The sequence below is a fragment of the Ascaphus truei genome, chromosome 2 (genome assembly GCF_040206685.1).
Source record: "Ascaphus truei isolate aAscTru1 chromosome 2, aAscTru1.hap1, whole genome shotgun sequence".
Classification (NCBI taxonomy): Eukaryota; Metazoa; Chordata; class Amphibia; order Anura; family Ascaphidae; genus Ascaphus; species Ascaphus truei.
In genome coordinates, this window is record NC_134484.1 from 160,830,133 (window position 1) to 160,847,275 (window position 17,143).

The 17,143-nt window shown below is 48.6% G+C and overlaps 1 protein-coding gene across 4 annotated transcripts in view; it reads left to right on the forward strand.

Annotated features, from left to right (window-relative positions):
* C2H18orf63 (chromosome 2 C18orf63 homolog) overlaps positions 1–16,731 on the forward strand; it is a 78,227-nt gene extending 61,496 nt beyond the window's left edge. For all 4 annotated transcript variants that reach the window (XM_075585469.1, XM_075585468.1, XM_075585472.1 and 1 more), the window contains 2 exons: positions 459–548; positions 15,147–16,731. In XM_075585469.1, the coding sequence (XP_075441584.1) occupies positions 459–548; positions 15,147–15,266 (210 nt within the window). In that variant the 3' untranslated portion in view covers positions 15,267–16,731. The remainder of the gene's footprint in view (positions 1–458; positions 549–15,146) is intronic.
* Positions 16,732–17,143: the final 412 nt, after the last annotated feature.

Below are 17,143 nucleotides of genomic sequence, written 5' to 3' on the forward strand. Positions count from 1 at the left end.
AACCCTATCTTGACAAAAATTCCTTATCAACATATGCCACATTTTCTACTCTTCTATCTCTTAAAATTGTTACTGTACCATACAAATATGGCTGTTATGATGTCCGCATAGTATGGTCCCTTCCCATCATGACATCATAAACCAGTTCTTCCTTGGAACTTGCTATATCAAAATAGCCATGTCGGCATTTTTTAAATAGTGTTCATGCAATGAGAGTATTGGTAATAGAGAATGCCTACTTTACAAAATCTAACTGATCCACAATCTCTTACACATTGCGCTGTCTGTGCTTTTTTTCCTGCCTTCTTGAGATCTCCATCATTTTTCATTTGTTACATGTTCCCTGCTGATACTGCTCTACTTTTTAGAAACTCCTTTAGTTTACAATACTACCCGTATGCCTTTTTGCCTCCAAAATAACACACATTGGTACAAAAATGCAGTATATTTGTCAACAGGAAGAATTTTTGGAAGTAAAGCCTAAAAAATTGAAAACCAAACCCGCCATCCAAGACGTGGATGTCGAAAATCATGCAAAAAACAACCAGGTACGTTCAATGCAACATAATATTAAAGGTTTGTCACATGGAGGATTGTATAGTAAGCATGACACATTTTTGCATGAACTCCTATAAGAATACATTATTTGCACAAATACAGGCATGCCAAGTGACAATTAAATAAGAAGGGAATAAAAGATTAAAAGACAGAAGGAACGTGTGTGTTGGATTGCTGAGAAATTGGCAAAACAGTTTCTGAATGGGTATATACAGTATATCAATGTTTCGGTGATGCCTGTTCGGACCGCCAACAAATTTCCCAGGGCCCAGGACTAGAGTCTTGACCGGCAGCCCCCCTCCTCTGTCTCACTCTTCCTCACTCATCTCTCGTCTTCTTTCCCTCTCTTACAAACCCTCTCTTATCTCTCTCCTCACTCAATCACCCACTCCTCACACTCATTCTCCCCCCCCAGCCACACAATGCCCCCCAATACCCATACAAATCCTCACACACACAATAATTGCCTCCCCACAATACACACACAACACTCCTCCAATACTATGTAGCCAGGTCCCCCTCGCGCACTCACTCCCTCCTTCCCCGTTGCCGCGCGTGGTGTAGTTGCGGCTGGTTGCTTGGGAGCGAGCGGGCCGGTTGCCGGGGACGCGAGCGGGCCGGTTGCCGAGGCCGCGATCGCGGTGTTAGGGTCCCGGCGGCAGCGGAGCAGGGAGCCGCCATTGACAGTCAGCTCGCGCATGCGCAGGAGGCTAGCTAGCGCGAGAGGCTCCAACAGCTCGCGCACACAAGGCGGGAAGGACAGCCCCCAGGGTGCACAGGGGCAGGGACACGTGACGCTAGGGAGCCAATCGGAAGGCCAGGTTCCCCTGCTCCCAGTTAGATACATTTCGCGGGGTTTTGAGTCACGCAGGGAGTCAGGATCCGGACCAGCTAGGGGTAAGAGGTGGATGCAGGGGTCAGTGACCCTCTGCATTAGGCCAGCAGCCCCCAGGCCCCCAGTTAGGTCCTGAGCCACCTTATAGCTTGTGGAGTATAGGGACAGGCCCTAGATAGGGACACTGACCCATTTATTGGTAGCTTAGTCAGGGACACAGTGCTACAGCCGTGCGGCACTGCGAGGTGGGTTCTGGGCTCAGAACACCATCAAAGACCCTGGGACTAAGGTGATATTATCCGCGCTGGAATTCACCCAACGCGGTGTGGAGGATAACGTCGGATCGGGCGGATCTCCGGTGATATCGCGGTACCCGTGGCTGGAGCCCGGGCAGGTAACCTGCAACTCACGTGCACCAACCAGGCCTATCACCAGACATAGTGGCTGCGCAGTCACACATACACATGCACAGTGGTATTTGACTTTGGGGGTGCGAGACATTTGGGTGGGGGTTACTGGACACGGGGTGGGATCACTCTGTGGGAGGTTAGCGTCCGCCGTGACGCCCGAGGTGGTAGCGTCCGCCGTGACGCCTAGTGTGATTAGGGTCCGCCGTGACGCCAGAGGTGGTAGCGTCCGCCGTGACGCCTAGGTGGTAGCGTCCGCCGTGACGCCCAGGTGGTAGCGTCCGCCGTGGCGCATGACGGTTGTGTTGATGTATGTAGATATAGTTGGTTATGCAGTAAAGCCAGTCCTGTTTTACATTCGTTCGCTTTGTGTGGTTGTTTCCTGTGAGGGCCTCCTCCCACTCCGTTGGGATCCCTCCCAGGTGGAGGCGTTGCACCTAGAGATGTATAGGATGTATGTACCCCAGGTTCCCCGTGGCGGAAGCTCAGCCCTCCTGTGAGCCAACAGGTAATGCACCACACCTGCGTAACCTTGCATGTTTCTACACCTCCACAGTATTATCTGCGAGTGGGTGGGGGAAAACCCGTTACATTTGGAGGCGCTGCTGAGAGCAAGTCCTGGGGTGCCCTGTTCAATTTTTTTTCTAAAATTGCCCGATTCATATTTTTATCATGTCCGTGCCGTCACCGCAGGATGTCCATGCCTGGGCCTTAGCGCACCAAGTATCCCCAAGACGTGCGGTTGCAGTGACCGGGGTAGCACTGGATACAGACTTATCTACAGTGCGCACGCAAGTAAGAAGTTGCCCGGGGTTGGCCACCGCCCGGGTGATAGACTATAAGCTGGATGTTGCTGGCCGGGGGATCACCTGTCTCCTGTTCACCATGAGTGACATATGCTTCGAAACGGCCCCCCATGTAGTAAACCTACCCGAGCCCTCCGCAGAGGACTGCCGCTTGATCTACGCTGACTCTCCATCTCCTGAAGAAGCGTTCACTAGTACTGGATTACACCCGAGCCAACGAGTGACCAGTACGCCTCACCGGGTAGACCCCCCTAGGGTCTCTTTCACCCCAAGCGGATTAGGAGGTATCGCCAGCTGGGCAGGGAGCCCGCTCATCCCACCCAACCCTGATCAACGGCCTGGCAGGACCCCAACCATGTCTAGCGTAGGAACTGGGAGCCGTAGTCAGGCCCTTAGTGGGAATCTTGACGTGAACACGATAGCCTCCCAACTAGTAGAAGCTGTAACCATTTCGACGCAAGCACAGAACTACCGGAAACTCAAGGCCTTCTCTGGGACTCTGCCGACGCCCACGGGAGAAGAGGGGATCGAGGCATGGAGGGACCATACGCTTCAAATCATAGAGGAGTGGTCGTGTTCCGAAGCCAGCAAGAGACAAAGACTGGTCGAGTGCCTTCGAGGCCCCGCCGCTCGGTTAGTGCGGGCGCACCGGAGCGTAGAAGGAGAAGTTACTGCCCAGGAACTAGTGGAAATGCTAATTAAATCCTTTGCCAGAAAAGACGACGAAGATGAGCTACTGGCTCAATTCAAAGCCCTCCGACAACGTGAAGGACAAGATTTATCTGCCTTCGTTTGTGACCTACAGCTGTCCCTGGGCACCCTCCTGGACAAGCATATCATTTCCGCGGCCGAAGCGGACCGATACCGGTTCAAACAGCTACTCAAGGGGTCGTTGCCTGACCACAACATAGCTATAATGATGCGGGCCGCCCCGGTCGCGGCAGTATCCCCTAAATACGGGGAACTAATGGATTACATAAGAGACCATGAAGTGCAGCGCCATTTCCATGAATCAAAGAAACCCAAAACTACCCCCAAGAATGACCCTGTGGTCCCCTCGGCCCCAAAGAGTAAGAAATTTGCCACACCAGAGGGGGAAGCGACCCCCAAGTCGTCTGTTCGGGAAAGTCATAGTTCTGAGCGGTCCTCATCCACGTATAAGAGTCGTCCGGACCGCCGTGAGGTATCTTGCTACAACTGCAGGAAGAAGGGCCACATCTCGTACTATTGTCCGGAGAAGGAGGACCCACCGGAAGAAAAACCTCCCGACAGAAGAAGCACTGCCCGATCGATGGTGTGCCACGCCCAGACCGTCGAGCCTGATGTGAACACCCCTCAGGGAACCACGGATTCCCCTGCTGACGCTGGCCCCAGTGAGGACGCCTCACCCGGTGAAGCTTGCAGTCAAGTGGGCCCCGCGGCCATCGTACCCGTGGTAATAGAAGGGATATATGCCTCGGCTCTATTGGACACCGGGTCACAAGTGACCATAATATATCGCAAGTTCTATGACCAGCACCTTCAACACTGCCCTCTGAGGCCGGCCGAACATATGAAGGTTAGGGGATTGAGTAATGAAGACTACCCCATCAATGGGATTGCAAGGGTCCAGCTGGACATACTCCAACTGAACACCGGCAAGAAGCACCCGATGCAGGTAGCGGCCATGGTATGCCCGGAGCCTCACGACCATTGCAAATACCCCATCATCTTGGGAACCAATGCGGACATAGTGCAAGCTATAATCCGAGCTTACTTGAAAGAGACCAACGAGCAGCCGCTGGCCGATTCGCTCCTAGACCCCGTCTTACGAGAGGAGTGCCATCGGGTATATGCCTTGGAGCGTCATGGGGACCTCTACAATCGTCAACGAGGATTGACAACCATATTACCAGGGGGAGTGCAAAAGATGGCCGTCTGGTGTTGTTATCCTGACCGCGACCAGAACGACCAACTGTTCTCGCTGGAGAGTGAGCCGGAAGAAGAAGAGGTTCAGCGAGGGTATAGAGTACTACCCGAAGTGAGGGAATGGACGGCTAAGATCACTATTCGAACCCACGTGTATGTGCAGAATCTCTCCCCCTTTCCGATGGAGTTTGATGTTGACCAGAAGTTGGGATGCATATATCCGGTCAGCCCGGTGGGAGCCACGCCTCAGGTGAAGGCGGCGGCCGCGCACGAGCGGATAGTCGATCTGGACTTCAATTTCGGCGAGTCAACGCTGTCCACAGAGTGGAAAGAGCGGTTGACCACCCAGTTGCTGCAACGACGACATGTGTTCTCCACGAGCGAGATGGATGTGGGGTGCAGCCGCAGTGCCCAACATACCATTCGGATGTTTGATGCCACTCCGTTCCGGGAACGTTCTCGTCGCCTTGCCCCTCGGGATGTGGACGATGTGAGGAACGCCATACAAGATATGGAAACCGCTGGGATTGTGACGGGATCACGAGGACCTTACGCGTCGCCCATAGTGGTGGTGCGGAAAAAGAACGGGTCCGTACGACTGTGTATCGACTACCGAACACTGAACAATCGCACGATACCGGATCAATACAACCTTCCGCGCATTGAAGAGATCCTGAATGCGCTGAATGGGAGTCACTGGTTTAGCGTGCTTGACCTCCGATCAGGGTACTATCAGGTGCCCATGACGCCGGAAGACCAGGAGAAAACGGCTTTCGTCTGCCCCCTGGGATTCTATCAATTCACCCGTATGCCCCAAGGTATATGTGGGGCGCCTGCTACGTTCCAAAGGTTGATGGAAAAGACTATCAGAGACATGATTCCCCGGGAGTGTCTGGTTTACCTGGACGACATCATTGTCTTCGGGAAGACCTTAGAGGAACACGAGGAGAGGCTGTTGAAGGTGATAGATCGTCTTGGCCATGAAGGGTTGAAGCTATCACTCGACAAGTGTAGGTTTTGTCACACCTCGGTGACCTACGTGGGACACATTGGGTCTGCCCAGGGGATTGCTACTGATCCAGCCAAGGTAGAAGCTGTGGTGAACTGGCCGCGTCCCGATAATGTCACGGAACTGCGGTCCTTCCTCTGTTTCTGTGGGTATTACCGTCGGTTCGTGGAAGGGTACTCTAGTCGAGCTAAACCCCTGAACAATTTGCTGAAGATATACCCCGAAGATACTGGGAGAAAGGCCACGTCGGCCCGTCAACCGTTTGGCGATAAGTGGACGCCGGAGTGTGAACGGGCCTTCCTGAACTTGAAGAAAAGTCTGACTGAAGCACCAGTGCTTGCATATGCTGACCCAGAACAACCGTATGTCCTGCATGTGGATGCCAGTCTTAATGGACTGGGTGCTGTCCTGCATCAGAAGCACCCCGAAGGTCTTCGGCCTGTAGCCTACGTCAGCCGCAGTCTGACACCCAGTGAGCAGAGATACCCCGTCCACAAGTTGGAGTTTCTGGCTCTCAAGTGGGCGATCACCGAGAAGCTCCACGATTACTTGTACGGTGTCACCTTCGAGGTAAGGACGGATAACAATCCCCTTACGTACATCAATACGTCGGCCAAATTAGATGCAGCCGGCCACAGATGGCAGGCCGCCCTCAGTAACTACCGCTTCTCCTTGAAGTATAAGCCGGGGCCATTGAATATTGGGGCGACCGCCCTCTCCCGAAGGCCAGGACTACTCGCTACCCCCGATGACGAGGAATGGGAAGAACTTCCCGGCCCTGGAGTGTGGGCTATGTGCAACACTGCAGCCATAGTTAATGACCAAGTGGCCTTCTCCGAGTTACGAGTGGCCGACTCCTTGGGATGCCAGTCGCAGGCTGTCCCCGCCGCCTACTGCGACCCAAAAGGGATGCACCTCACGCATGACAAGGTGTTCCGGTGGAAAGATCTGGTAGACTACCAAATTCGAGATCCGGTCGCTAGTTTCATCCGGCACGCCGTTGAAAAGAGGAACCCAGCCCTTCTGAAACGTGCGCCCAATGACTTGGTGGCCTTGCTCATGCGAGAATGGGACAAATTTGAAATAGACAATGGCTTGCTCTATCGGGTGGTGCAATACCACAACCACCCGGATAGGAGACAACTAGTCCTACCTAAGAACTTACAATACCTGGTGTTGAAGTCCCTACACGATGAACACGGGCATCTCGGTGTAGAGAAGACTTTTGGGCTAGTCCGAGACCGGTTCTTCTGGCCCAAGATGCGGGAAGCGGTGGAACAACACTGCTGCCGTTGTGCCCGGTGCGTTCAACGCAAGACGTTGCCTACCAGAGCAGCTCCCATGGCCCATCTGAAGAGTTCTGGTCCAATGGACTTGGTGTGTATGGACTTTTTATGTATCGAACCGGATAGCCGAGGTATCGGTAACGTGCTGGTCATCACGGACCATTACACCCGATATGCCCAGGCCTTCCCCACAAAAGACCAGAAGGCTATCACGGTCGCGAAAGTTCTATGGGAAAAGTTCTTCGTTCATTACGGTCTTCCAAACCGACTCCACTCCGACCAAGGGCGAGATTTTGAGAGTACTCTGATCCGAGAATTACTTAAAATGCTGAACGTCGCCAAATCCCGGACGACTCCGTACCACCCCGAAGGAGATGCTTTGCCTGAACGATTCAACAGGACCCTGTTGGACATGCTTGGAACTCTGAAGGGAACGCAGAAAACAGAATGGAGTCGTCACGTAGAAACGTTGGTACACGCGTACAACTGTACTCGCCATGAGTCCACTGGGTTCTCCCCGTACTTCCTCATGTTTGGGCGGGAGGCAAGACTCCCCGTAGATGTGCGTCTTCGAGTCTCAACGGATGGGGTACACAATGCTACCCATTTCAAGTATGTGCAACGGCTAAAGGACAGTTTGCAGCGAGCTTACCAACAGGCTGAGAAGTCTACAGCTAAACTGAATGCTGGCAATAAGAGACGATACGACAACAAAGTCAAGTATCGAGAGTTACGTCCTGGGGACGCTGTGTTACTTCGTAATTTGGGAGTCCCCGGAAAACATAAACTGGCAGACCGGTGGAGAGATGGCGTATATGAGGTAGAGTCACAGATGCCCGGCCTCCCGGTCTATCGCATCAAAGACACAGACGGCCGGGTAAAGGTTTGGCATCGTAATCACCTTCTCCCTATCCCCCAAGTGGGAGACGAAGAAGAAGAAATACAGGCCACACCGCTCAACGGTGAGTCCGATCTATCAGAGGTGGGTCAAGAGACTGTAAATAACGAGACCCACTCTGACACTCCGGAAGACCCTATGGATGGACCCTCTCAAAGGGACCATCTCGCAGGAGGGGCATCTCCCGAAGGAGCTACGGGTAAGGGGCCCCGTAGGCCAATGCCTACTAAGGTGGCACCAACAGGCCAGCCTTTGGATCCACAGAGCCCGTGCTTTGTGCCTAACAGAGACTGTTCAGAGACATTTCTCCCCTCAAGGGAAGAGGCTGAGCCTCAGGACTGTACTTATTACTCCCCAGAGGGAGTTGCTGAAGAACAACTCCGTAGGAGCCAAAGGGTCAGGTACCCTCCAACTCGGGTAACCTATGATCAGATGGGGGCACCCCATTATGAGGCTCAGCAGTGTTCTCGGAGTAAGATACAGTCTGTGATTGTGATGCTCAACGAATTATGCAATCTCGTTTAGAGTTACCTGTGCTAAATTATATAGTTACTGCATTTTTATTATATAATTTCTGTACGGTTTGAGTTATTTATCCCAAGCGAGGTTGTTGGGGTTTTTCACCAGGGGGAGGATGTAGCCAGGTCCCCCTCGCGCACTCACCCCCTCCTTCCCCGTTGCCGCGCGTGGTGTAGTTGCGGCTGGTTGCTAGGGAGCGGTCGGGCCGGTTGCCGGGGACGCGAGCGGGCCGGTTGCCGGGGACGCGAGCGGGCCGGTTGCCGAGGCCGCGATCGCGGTGTTAGGGTCCCGGCGGCAGCGGAGCAGGGCGCCGCCATTGACAGTCAGCTCGCGCATGCGCAGGAGGCTAGCTAGCGCGAGAGGCTCCAACAGCTCGCGCACACAAGGCGGGAAGGACAGCCCCCAGGGTGCACAGGGGCAGGGACACGTGACGCTAGGGAGCCTATCGGAAGGCCAGGTTCCCCTGCTCCCAGTTAGATACATTTCGCGGGGTTTTGAGTCACGCAGGGAGTCAGGATCCGGACCAGCTAGGGGTAAGAGGTGGATGCAGGGGTCAGTGACCCTCTGCATTAGGCCAGCAGCCCCCAGGCCCCCAGTTAGGTCCTGAGCCACCTTATAGCTTGTGGAGTATAGGGACAGGCCCTAGATAGGGACACTGACCCATTTATTGGTAGCTTAGTCAGGGACACAGTGCTACAGCCGTGCGGCACTGCGAGGTGGGTTCTGGGCTCAGAACACCATCAAAGACCCTGGGACTAAGGTGATATTATCCACGCTGGAATTCACCCAACGCGGTGTGGAGGATAACGTCGGATCGGGCGGATCTCCGGTGATATCGCGGTACCCGTGGCTGGAGCCCGGGCAGGTAACCTGCAACTCACGTGCACCAACCAGGCCTATCACCAGACATAGTGGCTGCGCAGTCACACATACACATGCACAGTGGTATTTGACTTTGGGGGTGCGAGACATTTGGGTGGGGGTTACTGGACACGGGGTGGGATCACTCTGTGGGAGGTTAGCGTCCGCCGTGACACCCAAGGTGGTAGCGTCCGCCGTGACGCCTAGTGTGATTAGCGTCCGCCGTGACGCCAGAGGTGGTAGCGTCCGCCGTGACGCCTAGGTGGTAGCGTCCGCCGTGACGCCCAGGTGGTAGCGTCCGCCGTGGCGCATGACGGTTGTGTTGATGTATGTAGATATAGTTGGTTATGCAGTAAAGCCAGTCCTGTTTTACATTCGTTCGCTTTGTGTGGTTGTTTCCTGTGAGGGCCTCCTCCCACTCCGTTGGGATCCCTCCCAGGTGGAGGCGTTGCACCTAGAGATGTATAGGATGTATGTACCCCAGGTTCCCCGTGGCGGAAGCTCAGCCCTCCTGTGAGCCAACAGGTAATGCACCACACCTGCGTAACCTTGCATGTTTCTACACCTCCACAGTATTATCTGCGAGTGGGTGGGGGAAAACCCGTTACAACTAGATACAACTACCCCCCAATACAAAGCACCACTACCCCCCCAATTATTAAACACCACTTCCCCTCGCACCTCTCCTGGTACAAACACCACTGCCACCCAGATAAATACAAGCACCATTACCCCCACATCCCCCTGATAACACTCCCTAAGGTAAGTGTGTGGTGTTTGTATCAGGCCTCTGGGCCCACCGGGCTCCCTCTCTCCAGCTGGTGCGCACCAGAAGCTGGGCCCGACTTCCGGGCGTATATTGGTGGGGGAGAGAGGCCCCGCGTGGGAAGAGGCAGGTAGTGGCTGGGAAGAGTCAACTTGCAATGCCGACTGGCTAGGCCCCCTGCAGCCACCCGGCCTGGGACACTTTCCCAGCTCTCCCTGATTGTCAGCCGCCCTGCCAGTTGTATGATATTTGAGTGAATGGAACATGCTGGTGAATGTCATAGTGAAGTGTTCAAAATTACAGGAAAAGATATCAGTCGGGGGTAAGCTCAGCATCAGTATCAAGCAACTTGGATGTCTGTACCCAGTCTTCGAATATCTGCATTTTTCATACTACATAATAACTTAGAGATTAGAACAGACTTAAGCTGCTTGTGTAACAAATTACTTAAGAGCATCCACATGCAATCACTTACATTTTTTCACAAAACCTGATAAAGTGATACAATAAAATCACACGTGTTCTGTGAAAGCTCCTTTCAGGGAGATTTGGGAGGAAAAAAATAGATCCATATTATTAATATCAGGAAATTGTTATCAGGGAGAAAGTAGAACAGTATACATCAGTGATACAAATAATACATTTATCAGCAATAGTAGAGGGCAAAATGACAAGAGGTGGCATAGTGGCCAGAGGAGATGGATGCAAAAGGCAGATATAGAGATCAGGGAGTACAATGGACACAAAGAAGGGGTGGCATAGAGAATAGATGAATGGAATTGGGGGGTGGACATGGAAGTCGGACAGTTAAAAAGGAAAGGGCTCGCAATTGCCTTATACTCTAAGCCTGCCCCCTTTAAGGAAATTTGATAGGAAAAGTATGTCATGCTTCCGTCAGTATTCGAACACTTTTGCTAATAACATCATTGTCGGTATATGGAGTTTCCTGTTGAAAGTGTCAAAGCTAATTTCCTGTGAGTTCTTTAAAAAAAAAACAGTCCCGCATGATGGGGCATAAGGCAACCTGACAACTTGGTATTAACTAGGCTTGTCAGGAGGGTGCTGAATATAACTCTTTTTAAAGAGGTGTGTTTTGAGAGAACTTGTGAATAGTTTGGGAGAGTGATGTTCCGGGGTAAGGAGTACCCCAGTTTGGGTGCAGCTCTGGAGAAGTCTTGTAGGTAGGAATTAGAGGAAGTAATGAGGGAGGGGGAGAGCCATAGGCCATGAGCTGTGTAGACTGCACATTGGAGAATACCTGGGTATTCAAATGGAAATGTCATAGAGAGCTTTGCAGGTGAAAATCAGGACCTTAAATTACATTCAAGGTAAGGATCCCAGACGTCCTGTATATACATACATATTCATTATGACATCACACTTTCATTCTGGATTTCTGCGCCCCGTACTATAAAAACTTAAATGTAGCAACCCTAATTCAAAGCAATGTAGGATTTTGCACTGTAATGTCACCTGAAGTGAGAAAAAGAGTTAACACTTTCCTTATCTACCCACCAGCCATTTCCTTATCCACCCACCAGCCATTTATCTCTTGAATGCCACCCTCAAAATCATCATACCCATGACTGACACCCCAAGATGTCCTCTCAATAGCAAAAGCAATGTAATTCCTTGGGCGTACTTCATCAAGGTGTGATAGCGTGGATTCAGCACTACTGGACTCAATCTCACATTCAAGTGTGGCTTTTCAGGGCTAAACCACTGACAATTTGAGTTGCGATATTGCACCTATAACAGTCAGCTTCAACCCCCCCCCCAAAGATTAATAAACTACTAAAATATGTAATGCGTTTAATGCAGCTTGTTAGTGAATCCTAGCCTATTTTCCTTAAAGTACACACTATACATTTTGGAATTACAGCAATGATTTATATCTATATTAAATTCTGTTTTATAATATACTATGTTATATAATATTTTGTTTTTTGTGGATATTTTATAATGTATTTTTATTCTGTTCAAAATGTCCTGTATCTATACTCATTAATACAAGAACAAGAGTCTGTAAAGTTTTACAGAATGGCTGAAGCCAACGTGGGGGAAAAAAAAAGAAGCTTTATAAAATATTCACTACTAGTATTATCAATACGTACAATAATACATTTTTGGCCTGTTACATCTCTATGTAAATATATACCACTCCCAGTAGAATGCTCTGTGCCGAAACTCGTGGGAGCGCTGGGCAGAATCCCCCGTTTTTCCCCTCTCTGGGACACGTAATTATGCCTTCAGACATTGCTGCTGTGTATGCCGTTTGACTCTGTTATTAGTGCACTCAGGACAGTTATTTTTGTCTACCATACATCTTGCATATTTTGTATTTGGATCTGGACCATGATCACATTATGACTGCAATTGATACGTAACTGAGATCTGTATTTATATACATTCAGGATTTCTTTCTCTACAGTATATTCATTTAAGTGATTCCAGTCAATGCAGTGTAGTTGGATGTTATATATTCAATCCAAGATATTTGTCTATTTGAAGTATCTGTGTGAGTCATCTTTTCACATCTTGTCTGCATCTTTATTAGCACTATATGTTTTTTTCTGCATGGGAAACGGTGTCACTACACATTTGTGAGCAGTTCGTTTAGGATACTTACCTTTTGTCCAGGGATATTTATTATCTGTCCCTTAGTCTTATATAGTTCTTCAGAGTTTCACAATAGCAGCTATTATTCTGTCTCTTTTGGCTTACAGTACATACAGTACAAGGGACCTATGCCTTGTTTTTAGAATTTCTGTACTATTTTTTACCTTTGATGTGACATTTAATAAATTATGGTATTGAACTTTGGTAAACCTGTGTGCTACTATCTGGGCTTCTTTTTCTTGCTTTTTCGTAAATATATATATATATATATATATATATATATATACACACACATAAAGCAGTCAACCCTCGCAAGAGCAGACAAAGGACAGCACTCAAAGGTAAGTGAAAAAACTTGTATTAAAGGTGACCATGTTTGTGCTGGTTTTTCACCTTTAATACAAGTTTTTTCACTTATCTTTGAGTGCTGTCCTTTGTTTGCTCTTGCGAGGGTTGACTGCTTTGTGTATTTATTTGTATAGGACAAGCACCTCACATTTTTTCCTGTATTTGGAGTGCCAGCTGCCCCCCCATTTCTGTGTGTGTGTGTGTGTGTGTGTGTGTGTGTGTGTGTGTGTGTGTGTGTGTGTGTGTGTGTGTGTGTGTGTGTGTGTGTGTGTGTATATATATATATATATATATATATATATATATATGTGTGTGCAATATGTCCATCAAATGTGTAAATCAAATTCTGAGTATCCTTTAGAGTGTGTACTCGCATACTCCTAGTTCTTTTAAGCATATCCAATACAGTGGAAAAGTAGTATCTCTAGATGTCTTGGTGTTTGGACACCTTCATAGGAAAATTAAAACCACATACAGTAGCATAGACTGATAAAATAGTTTTATCTATAGATAAGTAGAAGTATTGCACTCACAGGATGCTAGTAAATAACAAGCATAAAACAGATACAAGAAACAGGCTGGCATCAGCTGGGTTGTTTGGTGTGCACACCGCTCCTCTCCTGTCTCCCCTCGGTGGCTGGCTCCTGCACTTCCTGGTTTGGCGTACCCGGATGGTTCACCGGTTCAGCAGGGAACTCAGCAGCACCACAGAGGGGAGATACAGTGTAGCTGTGGAGAGGAGCGGTGTGCACACCAAACAACCCAGCTGATGCCAGCCTGTTTCTTGTTTCTTTTCTATGCTTGTTATTTACTAGCATGATGCGAGTGCAATACTTTTACTTATCTATAGATAAAACTATTTTATCAGTCTACGCCAGGCCTGCACAACATGCGGATTTCCCCATCCTCCTCAATCCCGAGCCTTCTCTCCCCCCCGCGAGCCCGCTTTCCCCCCCGCGAGCCCGCTTTCACCCCGCCCAGGAGCCCGCTTTCACCCCGCCCGCGAGCCCGCTCTGCACCTCCTCGAGCCTGCTCTCAGGACTGCACGCTCTATGCGTGTGGCACTTCCTGTGCCCACTGCTTGCGAGCGTGCTAGTCCTGCCTGCTCTGCTGCCGTGTCGTGAGGTGAGGGGGGAGAGTAAGGTGAGATGCAGGTGAGGGGGGAGAGTAAGGTGAGATGCAGGGGAGGGGGTGAAGGTGAGATGCAGGGCAGGGGGTGAAGGTGTGAGGCAGTGGAGGGGGGGAAGGTGAGGTGTAGGGGAGGGAGAGAAGGGTGGGAGGTGCAGGGGAGGGGGTGAGGTGCAGGGGAGGGGGTGAGGTGCAGGGGAGGGAGGTGCAGGGGAGGGAGGTGCAGGGGAGGGGAGTGAGGCGCAGGAGAGGGAGGGGGTGAGGCGCAGGAGAGGGGGGAAGGTGAGGCGCAGGTGAGGGGGGGAAGGTGAGGTGCAGGGGAGGGGGGGAAGGTGAGGGGCGGGAAGGTGAGGTGCAGGCAAGGGGGGGAAGGTGAGGTGCAGGGGAGGGGGGAAGGTGAGGTGCAGGGGAGGGGGGAGGGTGAGGTGCAGGGGGGGTGAGGTGCAGGGGGTGGGATGTGTGTGGTCTGCAGGGGTGTATTGTGTGTCATGTGGAGGAGGAGTATTGTGTATGGGTGAGGGGGAGAGATGGGGTGTGAGAGAGGGCGAGTCTCACAAAGGTTGATGATGAGGGGTGCAGGGGGAGATATATGAAGATGATGAGGTGCTGGGGCATATATATGAGGATGATGAGGGGTGCTGGGGGAGATTGATGAGGTGCTGGAGGAGATATGAGGATGATGATGAGAGATGCTGGGGGAGATGATGATGATGATTTTACCCATGCGGCCCAAATCTGTTTTCCTTGGAGTAGTTTGGTCCTTCTCGCTTTACAAGTTGTGCAGGCCTGGTCTACGCTATGTGGTTTTAATTTTCCTATGAAAGTTCCCACACACCAAGACATCTAGAGATACTACTTTGCCACTGTATTGGATATGCTTAAAAGAACTAGGACTATAGGATACTCAGATTTTGATTTACACATTTGATGGACAAATTGTACTATTTCCCCATGACTTGGACTAAAACGAATACTAGATTGAAAAAAACAATCACTACATGGGTTTGAGCTGCAATTTACAATTACCTTTTATTTTTTTTCATCTAAGTCACGAAGGCATTGGCTTATATATTACACTAATTGAATTATTCACTTCACTGTTCTTATTTAAGAAATTTTTACTCGGTTTAAATTGTGCCTTTTTTTTATATCATTATCACGTCTCTATGTAAAACTGTTTTTACTTTTTGTTTTGCAGTTATCCAAACTGAACAGTGCTACTCTTCAGAACTGGCTCAAACAGCGTGGAGTCTCTGTGAAGACCAGAGATAAAAAAGAAGAACTTGTAACCAAAATTATGCAGTTTATAAATGAATAGTAAGCCCAGAAATTCTGCACTGGAAAGCCTGTCCTTATTGATGGTTTTTGTTATGTGCTGTACCATTTTATGCTATTGTTACAGCTTTGTATTAATATATTTGTTTCAAAGTGTTTTTAGTAATGTGGGAGGGAGTTTGCCGGAACCGTGAGAAATATCACTGACATCAACGGCCAGCAAATGCTTAACACAAGAGAATCTGTACTACAGTATAAAATAACAGCAATATATGTCACATTTTTAATTAATGTTTATGCTAATGTTATTGGTATTTAGGATGACATGCACAACCTGTGCATTAACAAAACCTGCTGTCAGTAATCCTGAAACCAGTCTGAAATTCTAAACACGGCATTACACACTTCCTTGGTTTTATTATACAAAATATAATGTATAAGAAACACCGGCTGCTGATTTCTTATATTGTCCATAATATCCTACAAGTTAGAAGTGTTCTTAAAGTTAGTTTCTTATTTCAATTAATTAAGGCGTTCTTCATCAGTGCCAATATATGAGGTAATTTATTTAGTTTCAGCTTACATGGAGACAAGGTTTAAGAGGTTATGTAATAGCTGTGTGATGATGTTATTAGGATAGCATCCAGCTAGAAACACACACATTTGTTGGTACATGTAGGGCATACACTAAGACGTAAACGTATTCTCCCGTGCTCACGTTCAAGTCGGCACTGCCCCCTTATTTCTTCCTCACCCATCACTTGCCCAACTCTTTCTCCTTTGATATAGTGAGATCGCCTGTCTTTTTTGCTTTGTTAACGAGCTTGTGGTCTTGTGTTTCTATGCAGGCAAAGTGAAGTCGGGCCACTGGCGAGAGTTTTATAGTAAAATAAAAAAATCACACGAAAAAGCCAGTTAATTTTAAAATACGTCTTAGCCATGGAACAACAAAAGAGAAAGAATGCAAAAGTGTAAATCACATATGCTGGCACATTTTTGCACACATTGTAAGATCAACATTAGAGATATGTAACGCATTGGCTATGTTTCTTACACAGGTGTGGATGTCAACCAATGACTGACTTTTATTACTGCAAATATCTATTATTCTGTTAATTATCTAACTGGTTCATTTGCATTGCATTATATATAGATTACACTTGTCACTTCCTTGGTAATTGATTTAATTGTTCATTGTCGAGCCAGAGTAAGTAAAATAAGGTAAAGTCCATAATTAAATATACGGTGCTGCAAATTGTTTTATCAATTTTCTTCCATTTACAATGAAAACCCCTCATTGTTGACATTTCTATATTTTGCAATTTGTCAAATATTCTGTTTAATTCAGAGTACCTTGTTAAAAATATATTTGTTGAATCACTTAATCATTTCATAGTTGTGTTTTGTAAAAACATAAATGTACAATTGCCAGGTTCTGTTTTTATACATTTTGTCTGTCTGGCAAATAATTTATCCTAGCGACTACATTACAGTATTTGCTTTCAATGGATTATGTCTATTTTTGTATTTATATCAAAGCAGTCTGACTCATAAGGGTGCCAGGAAAACTTATTTAACTAAGATGCATCGAGTCATATTTTTTTTATACCCCAAAATCTTTATGGGTGTATGGAAGATGCATTTTAGCCATGATTTGCAAATTATATATCATTTGAGTCGACCAGGTTTATTACAACTTTACACATTGGAAGTCATCAAAAAAAATATCAACGTGACTTATTTATTTGGTGCGTAACAGTCACAGAAATGAGGCGCTGAGAGCCAAAGGTACATGTAAGGGCCTCTTCAAGCCCATTGTTTTACAGTTACTCAGTCAGGTCTTGTTTAGATATTTTATGAGGAGCACACTTCAGACAATGCTATTTTAATGCAACAAATGAGATTACAGAGAACAAAACA